The sequence below is a fragment of the Phoca vitulina genome, unplaced genomic scaffold (assembly GCF_004348235.1).
Source record: "Phoca vitulina isolate PV1807 unplaced genomic scaffold, GSC_HSeal_1.0 scaffold86, whole genome shotgun sequence".
In the NCBI taxonomy this organism is placed as follows: Eukaryota; Metazoa; Chordata; class Mammalia; order Carnivora; family Phocidae; genus Phoca; species Phoca vitulina.
In genome coordinates this window covers 4,006,302-4,029,780 of record NW_022589789.1, presented here as the reverse complement: position 1 = coordinate 4,029,780, position 23,479 = coordinate 4,006,302, and the positions used below count along the sequence as shown (strand labels likewise).

Sequence of the window (23,479 nt, the reverse complement as noted above, 5' to 3'; positions counted from 1 at the left end):
GTAACCATATGGAATTGTCAATATTTGACTGTTTTTGACCTACCAAAAAAAAAGAAAAAAGGAAGAAAGAAAAAATTGAGCAAATCAGTTGCCTTCTAAAAATTCTCTGTGGAAAGGATTAGGAAAAAGAAGAACACACCGAGCCTAGACTAATACAAAAATATACCAGCCTGCCCATATATGAATGTGACTGCAATCTTCTGCCATCAAATTTAATTTTGCCATTGCAAAGGTCTTAAAATCTGCTGAGAAATAAAATAAAAATCTGACAAGTAATGGTTTCTAATGTTCCTGGGCCTTCCTACATCTTAAAAATATTAAGCATTCCTGTATTTTCAGTACACTCTCAGTAAATAAGCAAAAAAACAGTGTTGGTTTCTATGTCATAAAGTGGTATGTCTATTACAATGTTTGTCCAATGCAGTAATGCTACTCTAAGTTACTACAAATGTCAAAAAGCTGTAATTCTCTATAAAGAATGATCTACCTCTTCTGAACCAGGTAACAGTCTCCTGAAGATGAGTGACTGCTGCCTGGACATCGTAGAGGGTAAGAATACAGACCCTGGGGTCCAAACTGCCTGGGTCTGAATCTGAGCTCTTCCACTAACTAGTCATGTGTGAACCTGGTCAAGTTACCTAACCCTTCTGTGCCTCCGTTTTCTAATACGTGAAATAAAAAAAAAAAGTCCTTGGGAAAGGAAAGAGGAATTCTAGACCACCAGCCAGGAGAATCTGCTCTTATTATAATGTTTTAAATCAGTTTTAGGGACTTACATGATTATATTAAAATATACTAGAAGCATTTCATGAAAATTCAGATATAAGGAAATCCTGACCACTACTAATAAAAGAAAAAATAATAAGTTTTCATTCAGGTAAAATGTACACTCACCAAAATAGATTACCCTATGTAATCAGTGAATAGGAAAAGCAAGCCTTATTGCAACCTTGAAATTTTCAACTAAATTTTTATTTAAAACTGTAAATAGGACTTTCTCTTTAAAGTCTATGTTGCTGTCTTTTTTTTAAAAAAAGTTCAGGGGCGCCTGGGTGGCTCAGATGGTTAAACGTCTGCCTTCAGCTCAGGTCATGATCCCAGGGTCCTGGGATTGAGCCCCATGTCCGGCTCCTGGCTCAGCAGGGAGCCTGCTTCTCCCTCTCCCTCTCCCCCTGCTCACGCTCTCTCTCTCTCTGTATCTCTGTGTCTCGAATGAATAAATAAAATCTTAAAAATAAATAAATAAATAAAATAAAGTAAAAAATAAAAAAAGTTCAATGTTAGATTTGAATATTAGAATTATTCAATAACCAGAAAAAAATATATATAAATAAAAGGTCTTCTGGTTTTTAATGGAATTTCAACTTAACAACTAAAGAATCTCCAAATAGTTCTAGAACCAATAACAATGATACTGTAGTTCCATATTATACAAATGTTTCAGCAGGTTACATTTATTTTTCTGTTTTGCAATTTAGATTTCACTTTTACTTTTCACTATTTCACCCTGAAATCTACATATAGTGATTTATATGTAAGGATAATGCCATCTAAAGCACAGAAGTGTAGTGAAGATTATAAGTGACAGGCTAATACCACAAAATACAGTTCATTAGCCAGACACCCACACCCACACAATAGAGGTTATTAATGGCTCCCTGTTAAAGACGTGACAACTAAGCTCTGAACAGCGAAGTAGCTCAATGCTATTGAAGGGCTGGGATCTGACCCGAGGTCTGTCTGACCACAAAGCACGTCCTCGTCCTTTTTTTACCTCAACCCAGCTGCTGCTTCTGTACCATAAAGCTTGTTTTAAAGCCCTTCGAAACACTAAACACTTCATTAACTCTAAATTAACACACACACCAAAAAAAGCCACAATATAGCCATATAAATAAAGCCAGACTTTAAAAAAAAAAAAACAGCAGTAGTGATAAAGCACACTCAGTGCAGTAAAAAAGAATAAAAGTTCACATGCAAAGACAGAAAATGAAAGAAAATACGAACGGCAACTTAGAGACCAGCTTTACGTCCATAGTTTGGATTCTTGAAATTATTAATAGGACTCTTGTAAATCGGATTTTCTTGCTAAAGTAAAAGAAATAGTTTCTAATGATTTCATCAGAAAAAAAAATTGACATGTATAGTGTTTAATCACCATAAGAGAATTTTCACTATTTTATAAATTTTACTTTTACACTTCTGAATATCATTTAAAAAAAAAAAACCCAAACTGCAGTAAAATGCAAATGACTAAAATTCATTTATAATTTAAAATTACCTAAGATTGCCTTCTTGTGTCAAAAGATAAATACATGAAGGCCAACATTTGGCCACCCCACCCTCGGACTTCATATTTCAAAGCACATTACATGCTAGTACATTTCACTCACTTTCAGCTTTTAAAAATTTTTACAAAGTTTATTGAGTTATAATTTGCAGAAAGTTAAATATACCCCTTTTAAGTAGAGTTGTATATACATACCCACAATCAAGATCATCCCAAGAAGATCCCTCATGCCCTCTTCCCCCCACTCCAGCCTCTGGAAACCACTGATTTAGTTCTGCCCCCATAGTTCTGCCTTTTCCAGAATGTCATATAAGTGGGATCATATAATATGTAGCCTTTTGAGTCTGGCTGCTTTCAATTAAGGTTCTTCTTCGGAAAAAAAGGAGAGAGAGAGAAACTTTCCACTGAATATCTTGCTACACAGATAACATTATTTAGAATTCTATTTTACATGAGATGAAAAGGCAGAAGAACAGATTTAAGATCAAAATTAGGAAATAAAAACACTGACCACAGTATCCAGAAGATACTTTCTTACGTTTTGTTTTAATAGGATATATTTAAGATGTTGTCTGTTTTTCACTAAATGCAAGTTCTCTGAGTGATGAACTTCTGGGGAAATAAAATACTTAAAGAGGACTTTAATAATCAGTTTTAGAGTTAATAGACAAAGTCTTAGAAGTGTTACATTTACTTTGTAAACCTCCTTACATTTTAGATGTTCTGCAACTTACCGTATCCCATTTGGCATTCATTTTTTCCTTTTCGAATTTGGCAAATTCCCTTCTGTCATGAATTATCATTAAAAGCTTCCAAATCAGCAGCAATGCAAGGCCAATAAGAACAATTCCAGCAACCACGCCAGCTACAATTGGAATGATGTCTGGACCGGTGGGGCACTCTGTAAAGTAAAAAGGAAAGAATGAGCACACAAGGGATGTTATATGCAAAGTAGGGCCAAAACTACAAAGACCTGGTTAGTCTCTTATCAAAAACATACAGGAGTAAAAACCCAAGATAAGTCAATGAAAAGAATTCCAAAGAAACTATAAAAAAGATACTAGAACTATTGTTGACATTGCTGCTATGAACTGAGATACCCTTCAACAGACGAATGGATAAAGAAGATGTGGTTCATATACACTATGGAATATTACTCAGCCATCAGAAAGGATGAATACCCAACTTTTACATCCACATGGATGGAACTGGAGGAAATTATGCTAAGTGAAATAAGTCAAGCAGAGAGGTCATTTATCACATGGTTTCACTAATTTGTGGAACATCAGGAATAGCATGGAGGACATTAGGAGAAGGAAGGGAAAAATGAAGGGGGGAAAATCAGAAGGGGAGACGAACCATGAGAGACTATGGACTCTGAGAAACAAACTGAGGGTTTTAGAGGGGAGGGGGGTGGGGGGATGTGTTAGCCCGGTGATGGGTATTAAGGAGGGCACATACTGCATGGAGCACTGGGTGTTATACGAAAACAATGAATCATGGAACACATCAAAAACTAATGATGTACTGTATGGTGACTAACATAACATAATAAAAAAAATTATGAAAAAAAAAGATACTAGAACTAACAATTGACTGGCCATAGGATACATGATCAATAAACAAAAATCATAGGTATTTCTATATATTGTATAGAAGTTTATTTCTACATATTGGAAATTGAAATTTAGAAAATAACATCTTCTACAACAGCATTGAAAATCATGAAGTACTTATGTAAACATCCAACAAAATATGTCCAAGATTTGCATGTGAAAAATTACTAAGCACTGATAAAATCAAACTAAATCAAAGAAGACCTGAATAAATAATGTTAAGATGCCAATTCTCCCCCAATTCAATCTACATAAACTCAATGCAATCCCAATCAAATTCCTGGCAGGAGTTTTGTAGGTATCAGCAAGTTAATTCTACAATGTACAAGGAAGGCAGAGAACTAGGAAAGTGTTTCAAAAACACTTTGGAAAAGAACAAAGTTGGATATCTCACATTACCAGATTGTAAGACTAGCTATAAAGTAACAGTAATTGAGATAGTGTGGTATATTGGCTAAAGGTTGGATGCACAGATTAATGGAGCAGAATAAAGAATTAGAAATAGGCCAACATACATAAGATCATCTGATTTTTCAACAAAGGTAGAGAAGGGTCAGTCTTTCCAACAAATGGTGCGAGAAATACTAGACATCCATATACAAAAAACTGAATCTCACTCCATATACTAAGATTAACTCAAAATGGGTTATAGACCTAAATGGAAAACCAGAAACTATAAACCTTCTATAAGAAAACATAGGAGAAAAATCCTTATGAGCCTGAGTTAGGCAAGGAGTGCTAGATATAATAGTAAAAGCAAGATCCATAAAGAAAAACTTGGCAAATTGTAGTTCATCAAAATTAAAGCTTCTGGTCTTTTTAAAAAACACTATTAAAGAGGAGAAAAGATAAGGAAGCATTAACTGGTAAACAATATTTGCCAAACACATATCTAGAAATGCGAAACAATACAGTTTGGCTATTTCTTACAATGTTAAACATATGCTCACCATATGCCCCCAAATCCATCCCAACTATACATCCAAAAGAAATGAAAACTTACGTTCCCACAAAAACCTGTACACAAATGTAGACAATTTCAAAGAATATACAAAAACGTGCCTATAAAAATCAAAATAAAAAATATTTCATGTTCCTCAGAACATGAACTGAACAAATTCACGTTTTATAATATCCTTTAACAAATTATCTTTCCCGGTAGTACCCAAACCTAAATCAAGCTCAAACTTAAGCATCATCAATAATGATCTAAGTCCTAGTGCGTTCCTGGTTAAATAAGTGTCAGGCCGTATGCTGAGGGTTTTATGTGGATTCACGCATTTAGTCTTCCAACTCCCCCCTCAAAACCCTTAAGACTTGCTTTCTCTTTTCCTTATCTCATATAGTTAACAATCCTATTTTAAAGCTTTGAGATTAAAAATGCCCTAACTTGAACCTAAAATAATCCAGCTGGAGGCCATTACTGTGTGTTAAGGAAAATGCCAAGAGGCCTAAGTAGTAGGAGAAAGAAGACAAAAGAAAATGAAAAGAATTTTGAAATGATCCAATTTTTACCTGGAGTCTCTACAACATGAACAATGGCCTCATTGTTTCCATTCACTGAATATGTGAAATAGAACCAGCAATCATCAACATCCTTCTCCTTACAATGGGACAGGGGATCAACCTGGCCTGGTTGCGGTAATTTGTCCCGATTTTCAACCTTGGTAATGTTGAAATGTGAACATTCCTGTGCGCATGTGTCTTTCTTTTCTCCTTTATTGAAGGCTCTGCACTGAACACACTCTCTGTGAAAATACAAATTATATTAAAAATTTATTTAAAATTTAAAATAAGTATTTGCTTAAAAACCATTTCGTGTGAATAAATGGAGAGGCACAGGACAATTCTAGACGGAAAAACTAAATATAAAGATGCTAGTTTCCCCAGTGAAATTATATAGTACAGTTCAAACTAAAATCCAAGAAGAGAAAAAAGTAGTAAAATAAAACTAGCCTTATCAGACATTATAAATATGTAACACAAAACCAAAATGATTTAAACAATGTGTTGTTGATAAAACAACAGTTCTTCAAAAGGCAAAAACCTTCAATTTTGCTTAGTTTAGTCAAGAGATAGTAATTAAACAACTGGAAATACTAATTCACAAAGGTTACCACGTGGATTTAATTACACAGCCAGTTCAGACCAAAACGATGGCCCCAGCTGCTCTCCTATGACACACTTAAGTATCATGTGACAAACGCCAGCGACTGAGAAAGGATTTTTAAGACTCAGAGTGGGCCACCGTGTGTCAGATACTGTATGTCCAGGGTGCCCGAATATCGGTGCTGTTCTGGTTCAAGCGCTAATACCACACAGTCAGGCCAACTGTTTCCAGCCCCTCGGAAATACCTACTTGTGTTCCGCACAGACGCCGAGGCAGGTCTGACACATCTCACAGGTCGGCCCTTGGAACTTGGGGTCGGTGCACTTACAGGCGCCGCACTCGCACACGCCCCGGCCGTTGCAGATCTGTCCATTCGTGGCCAGGCACGAAGTCGTGTCCAGAGAACAGTCACAGGCACTGCCAGTGTAGTTGGGGTTGCACTCGCACACACGACACTTGCACACGCCATTTCCTGGGATGAAAAATACCATTTCTCGTAACAATGGTAAAGACATCCGAGCCGGCACCGACTCAGAAGGCAACATAAGCAGCAGTGTGGGAGAACACGTAGCTAAGGATGGACTGACCCATCAGTGCTGCCCTTCCTCCACCTATTCACCAAGCAAACTCCTAATGGTTTTTACTGTATGCGACAGAATCACATTTTAGAACCATTTTCAGAACCCCTTTCTCACCTCCACAGATTAAGCCATTGGATCTATCGCAGTTGAAATTATCACACTCGCAAAATTTGCCAGAATAAATTTCATTTGTATTATCCCTCTTCCTACAAACACATTGTCCACAGACACACTCTCCGTTGTTACTACAGATCTCCGAACTGTTTTCTTTCCTGCAGTAAGCATCCATATCTTCACTGTTCACTTCATCTGTGCTACATTCACAATGTCTACCAACACGTCCCTCGTTGCACCTGAAGAAAGAATCCAAAATTTCAATCACATAAAATAAAAATAATTTAAAATAACAAGTCATATTGTGAGAAAGACTGGGAGAGGAAATAAGACTGTGAACAGTATCTTCAAAATACAATTATATTACATGGGAGTGTTCACACCACACATCACAGACAAGTGTACCTAAGTGTTCAAAAGTGTTCATATGGATACACACGTGCGTGTGTGCACCGGCCAAGTGCATATGGAATATAGGCAAGAGCCTAGGGAAAAAAATCTGTCTTCAGGAAAATAACCATTTTGATCAAGATAAAAATATCATCTAGCAGTGAACAGCTAAACAAAACATTTGGAAATACTGGATCAACTTACTTTTAAAGAGTATATTAGTTCTGTTCTCAAATGATATGCTATTATATTTGGTATTATAGATGAAGCATCTCTAAATTTAAAGCAATGGTCCAACTGTTAATCTAAAAAAAGGTACTATAAACACACCCCAAAAAGTGCAGAGAAGTTGAAGAAAAACATATTGAGCATATCATTTAAAAATATACTATTTAAAAATAGGTATATCCTATGGGTCCAGACTTCTCAGACACACTCTATTTTTAGAACACCCAAGGCTTATAGACACTGGAAATACACTAATTCTGTATCTGGTGAATATGTAAAGGGAAGAAAGGCAAAATTTTTTTTTTAAAGATGTATTTATTTATTTGAGAGAGAGAGAGAGCATGCGCACACACCAGCAAGCTGTGGGAGGGGCAGAAGGAGAGGGAGAGGGAGAGAGAGAAAGAGAAAGAATCCTTAAGCAGACTCCCCACTGAGTATGGATCCAACGCCCATGGGGCTCAATCCCACAACCCTGAGATTATGACCAGAGCTGAAATCAAGAGCTGGTCGCTTAACCGACTGAGCCATCCAGCCGTCCCAGGAAGACAAAATATTTTTAAGATCTTTTCAGTTAATGAATTTTACTAAAAACAGATCTACATGACTCAATCAGGATACATACAACATAAATAAGTAAAATATAACATTTAAATTGTTATTTAGAATAGACAACTAGTAACTGATGGTGAAATCCAGCCATTTATTTTTCTCATGATTAAAAACCCTTCAAAGCCTACTCCTTTGGGGCTGACATTTAGATCAAAATACTCTCCCCTTCCTCCTATCTTTCAAGGAGAAAGTTATATTCAGAGTATATTCAATTTTAATTTTTAATTAAAAGGTAACCACCACAGTATAAAAAAATTATAAATCATTCGATTACAGTTTTGTTAAGTAGATTCTATGTTCAGAAAATACTATTTTCTTTTTACTTTCACAAAATATATTTTTTTAAAAAATTATTCCAACAATGCAGAAGTACATGCACAAGGTGAATACCCTTTATTGCTTCCTAGTTCCACTTCCAAGATAAAACCATTATAAGTTTGATACACCTTCCTAAAATGCTTTTCCGTGAATGTATTTTATATAAGCTTATTTAGCTCTAGAAAATTCAGGTTGCTATTATTTGAGGGAAAAACCCAAAAGCTACCTTAACAATTTGTTTAATATATGTCTTAGATGGCTATAAAACCTTTTATTTCAAAGAACATCTCTTAAGCAAAAAAAAAAAAAAAAAAAAAAAAAAAAAAAAAAAGGCAGGGAAGAACTTTCTGTACATACCACACAAGATCATCAAATTGATCTCGGGTGAGCAACAGCAGTTGGAAGAAAGAATTTACTTACTCTAAACAGATTTTTTTCTGGATTTGTCAAAAGAGCCTGCCCAGAACTTTCTAAACCTAATATACCTCTCTGTTATGCTCCAACAACCTCAGCTCACCTGCAAGCTCCACACTCGAACGTCCCATTTCCTTCATGACACTTTGGACTGCTAGGGATGCCTTCACTTTGGCATTCACATTCACAGATGAACTGAAGAATAACTTCTACTTCTTCAGTAAAGCCCAGAGGCTTAATTTTAATGGTTTCAGAATTCTTAGTTGGACATTTATTTGAAGTTATGCTAATTTCAAATTGAACCTTGAAGGAAAAAAACAATTAAATTAACAACTAGCTAAGCAATTTAAATCTGCTAAAAAGTATTTCAAAAAGCTCCTCATTTCTTTTACTGTTTCTCAAACTATAAACTAAATTTGCTTATAAGCAAGCAATTTTTTCTTTTCTTCATAAAATGCTTATATAGCATACCTCATCTCCAATGGAAATATTGGAACATTTTCTTCCATTCTCCCCTGTTCCGTTCACCCCATTCTTACAGTAAGATTTGTAATTTATTGTTACTCCTTCTGGCAATTTGCTGTTTTCCAAAATGACTTCTGAGGAAAGGGACTAAAAGAAAGACTAATCACACACAGGAAAGGCAAACAAAATGCTATTATAAAGTACACCGAATGCATAAAACCAATGGGCAAAATGAACTATTAAGAAAACAGTTATTATTTAAATAAAAGATTTGGAGCCAAATTCTGAGTGGCCAGAAAACACAGACCCCAGAGAAACAGGCTCAAATTAAAATTCTTCAAAATACTGCACATGGGGCGCCTGGGTGGCTCAGTTGGTTAAGCGACTGCCTTCGGCTCAGGTCATGATCCTGGAGTCCCTGGATCGAGTCCCACATCGGGCTCCCTGCTCGGCGGGGAGTCTGCTTCTCCCTCTGACCCTCCCCCCTCTCATGTGCTCTCTCTCATTCTCTCTCTCTCAAAATAAATAAATAAAAATCTTTAAAAAAAAAAAAAAAAAAATACTGCACATGATTAAAAAGATGGGGCACCTGGGTGGCTCAGTCGGTTAAAAGGTCTGCCTTCGGCTCAAGTCATGATCGCAGGGTCCTGGGATTGAGCCCCACATCAGACTCCCTGCTCATCGGGGAGTCTGCTTGTCCCTCTCCCTCTCCCCTCACCCATGTTCGTGGTCTCTCTCTCTCTCACTATGCTCTCTCTCGCTCAAATAAATAAAATCTTTAAAAAAAAAAAAAAAAGAGTATTTGTGCTTTAATTATTGATGATCAAAAGTGCAGAAAAGGCCTGATATTAAATATGAGGAGTCCTAAGAACTCAGAACAAACATTTTCTGTCCTCATTGGCAATATGGCTCTCCTCTGGCCCTACCACTTCCAGCCAACTAAGGACTCAGGTAAACAATTGATTATATAGTCTGGGAACAAATCTGCTTAGGAGCCATTATGGACCAGGCCAAAAAAAAAAAAAAAGAAAAAGAAACCAAAAACCAAAAACCCACACACACACACAAAAACAAAAAACAAACAAACAAAAAAACCAACAACAAACAAACCCAAAACTGCAAGTACAAAGGATTCAAAGCCAGTGCATTTTTTTTAGAATATCAGATCGCTTGAGACAAATGGAGAAGGCTCAGTGGCAAGCTGTCTCTTGTTCACACACCTACATGCATGCAATTTAGGAAAATATTACAATGTCCTGTTAGGGTGGAGAACAACTATAGGGAAGACATGGAACAACTGGGAGTCTTGAAAATCTTTGTAATACAAAACCTCTCTCAGTAGGGTCTCTTTGAGTAGGGTTTTTCCAAAACGTTTTGGGAAACCCTGGCATGAGGTAAAAAGTATCTAAAATTCCACCTGTCAAAAGGTTACCACAATGGTTACCATATTACAAATGTCTTCTGACTACTTAAAATGATTATTCACTAATGCTTAACGAGCATCACTAAGCGTACTCTGGATTAGAGCTCTAGACAATTCAACTTCCTTCCATGTGCAGGGGGAAAAAAAACAGCTTTTTAAAACAGCTAAGTCATATATATATTTACATATGTACATGTTTTATGGCACATGTATACCTGAGTGCCTGTGTATCTCTTGAGAATAGAAAAGTACATCTCTGAATACATGGCAAGAGAAGAACTGGCAAAAAAGCTTTTCCAGAATAATTCATCAAAAGAGATGAATCTATAAAAGATACTGGGGGGGGTGGAGATTGAGGTAATCTTGTAAATCTAAATGTAAGTTATGTTTCACCTGTTTTCCAACAAGGAAACCTATTCAATGACATCAGACATTTAAAAACCTTCCCCACATGCCTTTATCATATTTTTGCTCTGTTTAGGTTACTTAAATAATTCTGCTTTTGTAAGAGAATATAAAAGGTTTTTCCTCCAGATACACAAAATATCAGTTTTATGTTGTCCTCTGGGTTGCTAAATTGTGTACAAAGGGAGATTTACTTTCCTTGGGCAAAGTACTCTCAACAGGGTATTGTCTAAAAGAGATCTTATTTAGAATGTACTTACATTGTAGGCATCAATAATCAACTGAATTACGTTGCTGGAATTTGCAGATAATGTTCCTACTGCTGACTTAGGGATCAAATTTTTCAGTTCCTGAAGTTAAAAGATAAAACATGTGAGATACAAATACTATTCATTCAACCAATTAGCATTGACGGAGTATATAAAATACTTAAGTACAAGCACCCTAGCCATTTCCTAAATAACTTAAGGAGTCAAACCTGAAAAAAACTTTTATATGTGATTAAAAATTAATATAAATCACTACTGTAAAATCTAGTCTGTCTGGCTAGTAACACCTTCCCACATTTCAATCAGACATATGATTTTGCTTCTAACGACTAGACACAAAGGGTCTAGAAATTGGTTCCTCTTTTTATCCCATACATATATATTTACCTTGTAAACAGGCTGAAATTCTTCCGTAACTGCAAAAATTGTCTGAATGTTATTTTCACTTAGTTTCTGGACAAGGTGAGCAATAGAAGGATAATCCTAAGAAATTAAATAAAATTTAGTATGTAATTACATCCAATGTATTCCAGTTTTTCAATACTTTTTGAAAATAATGATTTGCACATATAACTGGATTGCTTACACAAGACTGCTTGAAATAACACAAATAATTGCTGAAGTGGGAGGTGTGTACATGTGGGTCTCCAATCTTCTATTTTTCTACGTACATATACATATAAACTTCCATAATAAAAAGGTTTTAAAAAGCAAGATCTATGTTTATTAAATGTTAGAACAATGAAATTAAAGAACTGCCAATAACTACAGGTTCTATCATAAATCACCAAAATTCACCCAAGTTTAGATTTCTTCTAGAACTTGAATAATTTGCCAATCTTTGTTTTCAGTAAAAGCAGAGTGCCTACTTCCCAAAATCTTATATAAGCAAGATGAAGAGTATAGGACTATACAAAGCATCTGTTTAGAAACAGTATCAAATTTGCTACGAAATGATGTGTGCAAGGCAGAGGAGACACAAGGGATGGGCTGAGGCACTGAGTGAGGGCGTCCAAGCAGCTCCTTTCACCGACTGAGGTCCTTATCTCCGCAGAGGAAGCAAGCACAAAACCACATCTTCAGACACAGCAATACTAGCTTCCTTGCACATTAGGTTAGGGCCTGTACTTAAAATAACAAACCCACAAACCAGGTACCCACAATACTCTTAGTATTAAACACCACAATTCCACGGGAATCCATTCACTATGTAAGGAATTCAGCACTTACATAATAATGGCTCATTGTGTACACATCATTTTCCAGGTGACACTGTCCATCATTTGGTAAAACAATGCCACCAAGTTTGCCGTCTCCAGCAAAGTGAAACCCAGCATCCGTGGAAAACACCAGCAGCCGTGTGACATTCCTCCAGCCAATCAATGACTTGAAAAGAAAAAGATTTCAATTTATAAATACTATCCACCATCACTGTACATAAAGCTGTCACCCTCACACAGGCTCCCACCGCACTTTTCACCTCATTCTAGACCTTCTCTTTAGCTTGTCTTTTTGCAGTGCTAATACTCCTACTGATACCTACACAGAGTCCACAGCACAAGGCTCCCCGACCCTCCAGGAAAACTGTGTCTTGCCTGGTTGTCCATTTCTCTCAGTATCTTTTAGAATCAATGTCTCCCTCCCCAAGTGGAGGGTAAGCTCAATCCATGTGGGGCAGGGACCACACCTGGTTCTGCTCATCGTCATACCTCCAGGAGCACAGTGCTCGGCACACAGCAGGTGTTCAATGGGTAAATAAAACGTCTCGGCCCGTTCCGTACTTTACCCTACTGCTGCTGTCTGGTTCCCACCCATCCTTCCATCCTGATCTTAGCTTCTAAGGTATATACCTCCTCTATCAAACCTCCACATTAGGGGCCTTCTTTTTTTTATAACTACGGAAGAAATTACCTCCTCCAAAGACCTGCCCTGCTTAATTCCACCCAGTCTACCTCAAGGGTACTATTTATTTGTTCACGTTATTTTATTCTCCTCATTCAACAAGGGATTTAAAGTAGCAATAAAGGGGAACCTGGCTGGCTCAGTTGGTGGAACACGTGACTCTTGATTTGGGGTTGTAGGCCCCACTTTGGGAGTCGAGATTACTTAAAAAATAAAATCTTCAAAAACAGTAATAAAGTAGCAATAAAATCCTCTTCTCTCTATGGTAAATTTGTAATTATATTTGTCTAAATTGACTCAACATATCTGTGTATCTCCCCATAAAACTGTGAACTCCTTGAAGGCAGGGCTTGAGTGTGCTGACGCCGGCCACCCAAGCACAGTACACTGCACCTAGAGAAGAAGGTGGGACAGTCACTCTCGGTCAGTGGGATAAACATGGAAAGACGGCAGTGGCCACGGGGGCTAGGGCTTGCTTTAATCCCACAGACTGAGGCACTGAGGGAGGCAGCCCAGAGAATGTTCTCTCCACACTGAGCTGCTAACAGGATCATGAATCAATAGCTGCAAGAGAAGGGTGGCAGGCTAGGCACTACCTGGGATATTAGTCTTTCTTCCCCTTTAAAAGCAGAGACTACCCTTAAATGACAACCGCCCGCCCCAGGGAGAAATCAAAAGTAACAATAATATAGAACTTAATATTTGCTGAGAGCTTCCTGGCACTCTACATGCATTACTGTATTTAAGCTTCGTAACAATCCTATCAGGTAGATCTAATCCCATCCCTTCTTATGGAGAGGGAAACGGCCCTCTAGCGTGGCTAACTGAGGTGTCCAGACTTGGTGGCGATGGGGCAATGTGAAACAGTGTCCTAACAGTCTGAAGACTGTTGGCTCAACCACTATACCATATTGCTGTCCCACATCATTATCTCGGATATAGTTAAGCATCTTAGCAAAAACTGGTTGAGAAATAACCATTAAGAAGCATCTGGAATCAAGGAAGGTCTTCTAGGGAACAGGGGTACTATAAGGAAAAAAAGGGGGGAAAATGAGACAGAAGTAGGTACTTCAGACAAACCCTATTTACCTCACAGTGCTCTCTAGTTTCAGCTGCAGCCCGGTCATGAAAAGGTCACCTCACAATCTTCAGCTGCTAAATGGGTCATAAAATTCTATCACTAGTCTAATGGAGATGAGCTTGCCACTACTAAAAATCTTCCAATTAAAATTATTAATATGCTATGACTTCTCAAAATATACGTTCTCATACAGCTTACAAAGTAGGACGTAAAAAGTTCCTGCTTTTTGAGTCACCAAGACGGGGAAGACATCCTCCACAGATGGCAGGCAGAGCATAGGCCACCAAAGGGAAAAGGCATCTGAGACGCCGCTCCAGCTGAGCTCTCTCAACGCTCCTGGTGACACCTCGGCCAAGTGCATTTCCATCTCGGGCACAAGCCAGAGAGTCAGGACACCTGCGCCTCTTCTAAAAACCTAGAACACCAGCTAAAGAAGAGCGACACTGTCCCAGTTTCAAATGGTGAGCAATCCGGCTTTTAAGATCCTGTATAAATGAAGTAGCTGCCCAGTTTAAATAGGGACATAATGATTAAATATGCTTTTGCAAAACACGTGTGTAGCTGGAGGGAACTTAAGGGATCAAATTCTGTACTCCTCTGGGATCATGAAGTAGGATTTGGTAAGTAGGTAGTTTTTCTGTACTAACTGATAGTAAAATCACACTTAAAATTCACACAGGTAATGTCCCTTTGTAGGAAATGAATGCACTTACTCCACAAACCGCAACTTGCATGATTGCATCAAAGCCGCCTTCGGGAGAATCCAAATTTCCAGATATGCGCTGTTTGCCAACAAGTTCATTAAATACTTCCCCTTTATCAGTAAGACTGAGCACATTTTTGTAGCTAAATGGGCTGGTGCAGTTCTGTTCACTTGTGCAAGGGTTCCTGAGCTTAGCTGGTGTTGTACTAATGTAAGGCATCACGGTTTTCTCCACAAATGAGCCAAATCCTATGAAGGAAAAATGCATAGAGAGATGGCTAGATGGATGGACAGACAAACTTGCATTAAAAAGAATAAAGTTATGTTACCACATATAAAGTCAATCTTTCATAAGAAAGAAGATTTTAATAATAAAGTTTGGAAAGAAGATCATTATAATATGAAAAATCCAGGTGTGAAGTGAGATTAGGCTGTACAGACAGGTATGGTCATATTAATTAGTAATGAAATAGAACTGGACTACTCAACATGCTTATAAAATAATTCAACAAATGAATGAATACATTCCTGTGAAAACAAGCTTGCATTTCCTTATCTCCGTGGTATAATCTGTGTTAAGTAACAGGAGAGCATAAAGTAACAGAGGAACAAGGAGGCACAAAAATTACTAGATATGTGACAGGAATATTAGTTTTCCCTCAGAAAGAAAAGGCTAAAAACTGGCCTATGTATCTCACAAGTATATGGTGAAGAACAGAACTGCCAGGACTTATACAAATGAAAATTATTAATTTTCTCAATAATCTTACCAATTCGGAAGTCTGAAGTAATCCTTCTCATTTCATTCATGAGATCCGTTCCGAGACTTTTAACATTCTCCAAATCATCTTTCATAGAGTAAGAGAGGTCCATAAGGTAGTAGAGATCGATAGGATAGTCTTCAGCTCTCTTGAATTTTAATGTAAATGTCTGTGGCTCCCCTAATTAAACAGAGATTAGAAAATGAAGTAGTTGCCAGCAATCAAAAGCAAATGAGAAAAATCAAGTTTGGATTTACAGAATAAACACTATAAAACGAAATGTATTATTGCCATAATTTTTACAAAACCCTGGGAAGTCCACTGGCTAACTAAATGGGTGTGTACTCAATCTCAACAAACACTCACCACGCCAAACCCTGGGCATGCTGGATGAAAAAGACAATACTCCACAGTGGGCAAGACAAACAGACGGTCGATGCAGAACTATGACCAACGGCCACAAGTAGATGGAAGAGTGTACGTCAGACTGGGGTGGGTAAGGCCGGGCGTGTTACAGCGTACACCTGACTTTTTAGACACTGAAGTTCTAAGACACTCTATTCTCTGTTTATATGTAAGCAAATAATATCATCTGATTTTTACTTTCAAAAACCTGGCCAAAAAGTTTTAAAAAGGAATTACAGACGACCATGAGAGACTATGGACTCTGAGAAACAAACTGAGGGTTCTAGAAGGGAGGCGGGATGGGGGGGTGGGTCAGCCTGGTGATGGGTATTAAAGAGGGCATGTACTGAATGGAGCACTGGGTGTTATATGCAAACAATGAATCATGGAACACTACATCAAAAACTAATGATGTACTGTATGGTAATTAACATAACATAATAAAATTAAAAAAAAAAAAGGAATTACAGAGACAAAGAGACTTGTTGAGAAACTACTGCAAAATCTTAGAGGAAGACAGGAAGATCTGAACCAAAACCATGAGGAATACGAAGGGGAGAGAGACACAAGAGGCGTTAAGGTATAATTCGCTCAGGAAATAGAGGAGAAAGAGAATGTTTGGGTGAAAAATCATTACATGTTAACTTGTAGATATTCTCTATACAGATTTCTAGTAGGCAGCTGGGTAAATGGGCTTGGGGCTTAAGAAAAAAAGGCTTTGTTACAGCACACAGATGGTTTTAAAGCCAGGAGAGAAAAGCCAACATTTAAGCCAACTGCAAAGAGGAAGGAAGTAAAAAGACACCAAAAGGAGACTGGAAAGCAATGTTAAGAGATAAGAAGAAAAACCAGGAGTGACATCGTAGAAGCCAAGAGGGGAGCATTTCAAGAAGTTCAGAGGTGTTACTTGGTACAGAAAGGTTAAAAGGAAAAAAAAAAAAAAAGGGCCCTGACACGGGTCCCCTAGGTTTGCTGGTTCAAGGTGAAGGCAGAGCTTTGTCAGAACAGTTTGAGATGCAGGCTGAAAAGTGGTCTAGAGGGGAACTCCTGGAGACAATGAGTGTGCACCATTCTTTTGAGAGAAAAGGGATGGAAACTGGAAAAAGTAGGAAAAGGGCTGTTTTCTTTTCACGACTGTCGCAGATTCTTATAAAAGCTTAATATGTTAAAGACATTAAACAAATACAAAGGAAAAACATGGGTTAGAATGGTGTGTTTATATTACATAATTACACCACAGGATGGACACTTTATTTTTAAAACCCATCAAACCTAATACTTTCTCTTTCACAGAATTTCCTTTGGACATTAGGCAACCTTTATTATTTCAAGTATATGTGTCTTACAAATTGTGCTTCCTGCAAAAAATTTCTAAAATTTGACATATTCCACATTTCTGTTTGAGTGCCGGTCCATAGGTGAAAATGAACCCCCGAAGGAAAACTCTAAAGAGGCTTATATAAAGTCATCAAAAAGCTCGAGCTGAAACAAAGGTATTCATACAATTAGATTTCTGTACCTGATCGTAATTGCAAAACCAACTGCTGAGGTTGGATCTGAGTAATATCTTCTGGCTGGAGCTTCTCCGCTGTTCCTTTGCTACGGTTGGTTACATTTTTATTTTTCTTTATATCTTTGGAGCCTCTGGGATTTTCTATGTCATCTGGATGGCAACCTTTCTTTTTTAAAGCTTCTAAATCATCACACCGTGCAGAAGTAGGCATTCCTTCTTGTAAAAATGTCTAAGTGACACACAAAATATAGGTATGAATAATAAGTATAATGGTCAAACATTCTGCGTAATCATAATTGCATATGTGCAATTGAAATGCAAAAATCAAGTGATACAACTAACGTACTTAATTTCTCGTTTTTAAACAAAACACTCCCTTCACCCAAATCATATGCTCTTGTTTAAAAACAAATGAACTCATTCTCTAGAAGAGTAATTCCTTTATAATCACTATATTACTAGTAATGTATTACTTGAGTAATACTTAGGACTGACCTAAGCGTACATTTTATCACCCTCAAAGTATCTAAATCAAAAAAATCTCTTCAGTGAAAATCACATATTCAGCATGCTTAATGGCCACTAATAAGTAATGTATTTACCCAAATACCGGACAAATATTTTTCCCCCAAAATTTCCCTTAAGAAGTCCTATGTAAGTCCCTCGTATTATGTAGCATTCTCCTCACATTATTTTGAACAACTCAACGTTTAGGGAAAACATATTAGCCTGAAGGTGTCTCAACGAATGATGCAATTTTTAAAAAGGAGACCGAGAAATTTAACAGAGTTAGTAAGTATACCTGGAGATATGAAAAAATTTCAAGTATTGGCTATTAAATAAGGCTTTTAAAATTCATTTTGAAAAACAATAATCACAGCGGTGATTACATGACAATACAAAACAATAATCACCGTAAAATCTGATCACGTGACAAGGTCATGAGCATATATTTCCATAGGGTGCATTTTAAAAATATAAAAATAAAAAAGGTCTGAATGGTATATAAATGCTACTTGTGGCTGGAGGTAAAATTTCCAGTAGTGATATGATTTCAAAATGTTTATACATCCAACAACTTGGATGGAAATAAAAATTTTATCAGATGACTGAAGAAGTATCTTAGTGAAAGCAAAAACACTGCTGTTAAGATGTATGTAAATCTGTGAATAAAAGTTTTTCATGAAATGTGAGAGTGGAGAAAAACAATGACATTAGTGTGTGGGTATGTGTCACTTTAAAATGTGTACCTATAATAACCAATTATTATAATAGACATTTGAGTATTTCACATATACTCCTAAAAATTGTATATAGTTAAAATTTTAAGCCAAAGATTTCTTTTTTTTTTAAATCTTCACGTTGGGAAAATGAGGAAACGCCTTTTCTTTCAGGTCACTTTACATTCAATTTTATATGGTTATTTGTTTCATGGTGTTGCATAAGTGAGGATATTTAAATACACAAAGAATACACAATGGTTTTAATCAGTTATTTTTAAGGGAAACATAACACTAATGAGAGCATTTATGTAATTAGAAAAACAACTGGAAGGGAATACAAAAGGTCAGATAGTTCAAAGCTGAACTACTTTTACGTATCATCAAACCTAAAATACTACCAAAGCACAGGAGCCTAGTGTGGAAACTTTAAGATGGTAACTCAAACAGAATTTCACTGAACACATTGCAAAATCACGCCACAAATTTTAATGGCTAAACTATTAAAAGTACAGTTTGGCAAGTAAGCCCTGCCTGAGACAAACTGAATTCCAGAATACCATTTTTAGGAGAACATAAAGTATCACTAGAAAAATTTTGAAGTAACAAAACAAAACCCTCTGATTTTGTCTTTCATACGGTCAAACCATACGAAGTATCTGTATTTAACCAGTTCAGTCACACCTACAAAACAGACAGCTGAAATGTGCAGAGTCAGATGCCTGAGTAAAAACAAACAATAAACCTTTGACCTTCTGAAATTATTCACTCTATGAATAAATTATATATCCTCAAATGACTTCCCTATACTTCCTGTTCTGACATTCATGCACACATTTATTTATTCATTTAACATTTAGTAGGCTTTGTGAAAGGTATCAAGTTAAGCAATGTACACAGATGACAAAAATGAATAAAATTTAAACCCTAACCTCAATGGGTTTTTATTGGGATGCAAATCAATTCTATATTAGTTCTAACTCAAATATAATTAGGAAGGTTAGCTTATACCTCTCCTGCCAAAAAAAGAGAAAAATCTAGAACAGTCAAATTAAATGGCTAGGGATTTGGGGAAAGCTATTCAATAGAAATATAATGCATGCCACAAAGGTGAGCTATATATGTATTTTAAAATTATCTAGTAGCTACACTAAAAGAAAAAAAATAAACGGGAAATTAATTTTAACAATATATACAAAATATTACCATTTCAACATTATTAATGATTTTTTTTTTTCTAATCATTAAGTCTTCAAACTTTGGGATGTATCTGAGGCTTATAGCAATTCTCAACTTGGACCAATTTGGAGCATGTTTCAAGTGCTCAACAGCTACATGGGCCTAGCGGCTACTGTATAAAACAGCACACCTCTAGACCATCACATAGTATTAGACACAGAGTTGATACTTATTCAATAAACATTGATTTAAGTGAAAATTCATATCTAACATTTCCCAAGGATACAATATTGGGTCACAGTAAATGACTACAGAGTAAATGGAAAGGCCTTGAGCAATTTTACTTACTGAATTTGTACACCATCCACAATTTGGCCCTGCTTGTATACATTCTCCACATGATTTGGCATTTGCTTTTAAACATCTATTTTCATCTGTCAGAACAAACAAAGAATAGACAACTTTACTTGAAGTTTAGGAGAGAAAATAATGAAAAATGAATACAATGACAAATAATACAACACATATAAACCTTAAATATGAATAACACAACATACAATGTCATATATTGTTACATGTTATATATTACAAATATACATTATATTACATAACATATAACAATTGTTACTACACCGATCCAGACCTACCCCAAAGAGGTGATGTTAGATTACCTTGGCATAGAGAGCCATGAAAAGATAGTTAGCTTTCTTCTCTTCTAATAGCAAAGACTACGTACCAGTACTCTATACATTCATCCTTTTCTTCAAAGGCATAATTTCAGGATCTATTATGTTGGATGGTCATAATTATCAGGAGTTTTCTTACAACTGGGTAAAATACTATTTTTTTTCATTTAGCTCATACTACCACACCCATACCCATAAAAGCATCTGCAAATGCTTTCCCTTCATGTTTAGTATGTTAAATACTTGAAAAACCCATATTCATCCAGTCCACAATCCCATGATTTTTCAGGCTCTCTGTTCAAAGTATGTCTCACATTTCTTTGAATCCACCTAAGGATCAGCATGCCTTTCATGTGGTGAGCACTAACATGGACTGTCTCCAATGTGTCTTCTCCAATTATAAATCTAACATATATTCATAATAGAAAATTTGGAAAATACATAAAAGCATAAAGAACAAACTCAAAATCACCCATAACCCACTAAGAGATAACTACTGTTAACATTTTTGTATATTTCTTTCCAGTCTTTTTTCTATGAAGATAGATAAAAAAAATAGCAAGGAAGCACACATATAGACATTATTTAAATAGAGAATATACATTTGGCATACTACTTTTTATACTTTATCCTAATATATACTTTATCCAAATTCTTTAAAAATATGGCTTTTAATGATTATATTTTATTATATTAATATGACTACTTAATGTTGGACAAATTTAGATTGTTTTCAATTGCATGTGTGCATAGTTTCCACACACTTGCTCACATACACACACGAACCCTCCAAATACATGTACATGTATGTGCGTATATATGCACCCATTCTGAGGACCAGTCTCACAATGTAAAACTCTGATCATTTCCTTAGCACAAATTAAAAAAGAAAATATTGAGTGGGACAGCATTCATGTTTTTAATATTCTCAGTATATACTAATTTCTATCCAGAAGTAATAAGCAAATTTATAATCCTACAAGCAGTATACAAATACCATTTTCACCAGACCTTCGACAAACACCAAGTACTTTTTTAATATAAAAAATCTTTTACTCATTTAACACATATAAATTAGAGTATCAATTCTACTGTCAGTTATTTAAGGTTTCATTTTTATCATATTTTACTGGCCATTTCTTTTGTACATTTTCTGTTTATATCCTTTGCAAATTTTTCTTCTATCATGTTCATCTGTTTTTACTGGATCTCAACACATGCTAATGAAATTAAACCTTTGTTTAGTTTCTCATCTTGTTGATGGTGTTCTGACATCCAGACACTTTGGGTTTTTATGTTGTTGTTGGTTTTAGGTAATCAACTGTATCAATAATTTCCTTTAAGGTTTTTCTTCATTTTTCCATGTAGTAAGTCCTTCCTGTTCTAAGATCAAATAATTGTCCTATGCAATGAATTTTCTGAGATCTGGAGAAGAGAACTGCACATCCATTATTGCGGATGTGGATGCACCATGGTTTGTAAGAGGATTAAATATATTTTTTGCTTTATGTTTCATTCCTCTTCTAGATAATGCCAACATTCTGCAATACTTTTTGATCAAGAGTAAGAACATCTTCTAGAAAGGCGGTTATTCCTGGTTTCATTTTTTCAGATGGTAATAGTTTATTCATAATCCACCATTCTACACATTCACTTTATTTTCTTCTAAATGTATCACACACCTTTGTTTTCTCTATGCTCACTTAAACACTCTATTACAGTCTTAAAAGACCTTGCTGTGGTGTTCTGTATTCCTATCACTTCAGCATTTCCTTAGCCAACCCGCCCTGTCACTGTTCTGGGAGGCAGCAGTGAGGGTCTGGATGATGAAGGGTCTCGCAGGCCACTCTAAGAACCTTTACCCCGAGTGAGATGCGGCCCTTGCACAGCTTTTAGAAGGAGCAGCATGATGTGGTTTAGATTTGCTCAAGAATCTAATTGGTCAAAAAGTAATACAAGACACTGAAATGAAAAGACAACTAGAAAACTTTTTGTTTTTTTTTACTTACCTGCTTGACCAAACACACAGCAAATTGAACTGATCAGCCCAATCCAGAAAATCAGTTGTAAATTCATCTGAAATATAAAATGTACATTGCTAAATATTAAGAAAATAACAAAAACAGATAATACATGAAACACAAAACATTCCCACTCACCTTATCTTCTGTTGATTTTATAAACATAATCCCTCTCAAACCATTTCTTCTCCAATCCCTTTTACCCTCCTCCTCCCCTTCCCGGTTACCTCACTGTCACTTACATTAAAATAATGTCCAGACCGGATCTCTAGAATCCATTCTCACCTTCCTCCATAAAAAATATATTTTAACATCTAATTAATAATGCTCAACAAAGTGTCAAGTATTCCCAAACACCATAAAAGCCGTAAAAGGCTCAGTTGGTTAAGCAGTCTTTGTTCCATGGAATCTCTACGTCTATCACCTCCTGTGGCCCCTAGGGGGCCACACAGCCATATCCAGATGCTTCAGTTACCTCAGTACGGCAGGTCAGTTTGGAGTGAACTTGTCAAAATCCAGATGGCTCACCCCCTTGCTTACAACTTTTCAATAATGTCTATTTCTCCTCAGACCAAGACCAACATCCTGCACAAGGCCTGATTTAATTTTTAAGGTTGAGCTCCTGTAATTAGTTATCTGTTTTTAATAAAATAACTTCTATGCATGGGATTTGTAAAATATTTAGTTCAATTTCCTGTCATTTCCAGATCTACAAACTAGACCAGAAGAAAAGAAAGAAAGAAAGAAAGAAAGAAAGAAAGAAAGAAAGAAAGAAA

At 36.3% G+C, this 23,479-nt stretch overlaps 1 protein-coding gene across 1 annotated transcript in view; it reads right to left on the bottom strand.

The window, feature by feature from the left end:
* Nucleotides 1-23,479, bottom strand: part of ITGB1 (integrin subunit beta 1) — a 45,480-nt gene that overhangs the window by 4,323 nt on the left and 17,678 nt on the right. The window contains exons 2-15 of the mRNA XM_032395664.1: nucleotides 22,692-22,758; nucleotides 20,345-20,430; nucleotides 17,604-17,826; nucleotides 15,689-15,859; nucleotides 14,929-15,167; nucleotides 12,463-12,618; nucleotides 11,620-11,715; nucleotides 11,224-11,313; nucleotides 9,142-9,282; nucleotides 8,774-8,973; nucleotides 6,712-6,950; nucleotides 6,266-6,488; nucleotides 5,422-5,654; nucleotides 3,025-3,191 (exon numbers count right to left, since the gene is read on the bottom strand). Coding sequence (XP_032251555.1) covers nucleotides 3,025-3,191; nucleotides 5,422-5,654; nucleotides 6,266-6,488; nucleotides 6,712-6,950; nucleotides 8,774-8,973; nucleotides 9,142-9,282; nucleotides 11,224-11,313; nucleotides 11,620-11,715; nucleotides 12,463-12,618; nucleotides 14,929-15,167; nucleotides 15,689-15,859; nucleotides 17,604-17,826; nucleotides 20,345-20,430; nucleotides 22,692-22,758 — 2,331 coding nt within the window. The remainder of the gene's footprint in view (nucleotides 1-3,024; nucleotides 3,192-5,421; nucleotides 5,655-6,265; nucleotides 6,489-6,711; nucleotides 6,951-8,773; nucleotides 8,974-9,141; nucleotides 9,283-11,223; nucleotides 11,314-11,619; nucleotides 11,716-12,462; nucleotides 12,619-14,928; nucleotides 15,168-15,688; nucleotides 15,860-17,603; nucleotides 17,827-20,344; nucleotides 20,431-22,691; nucleotides 22,759-23,479) is intronic.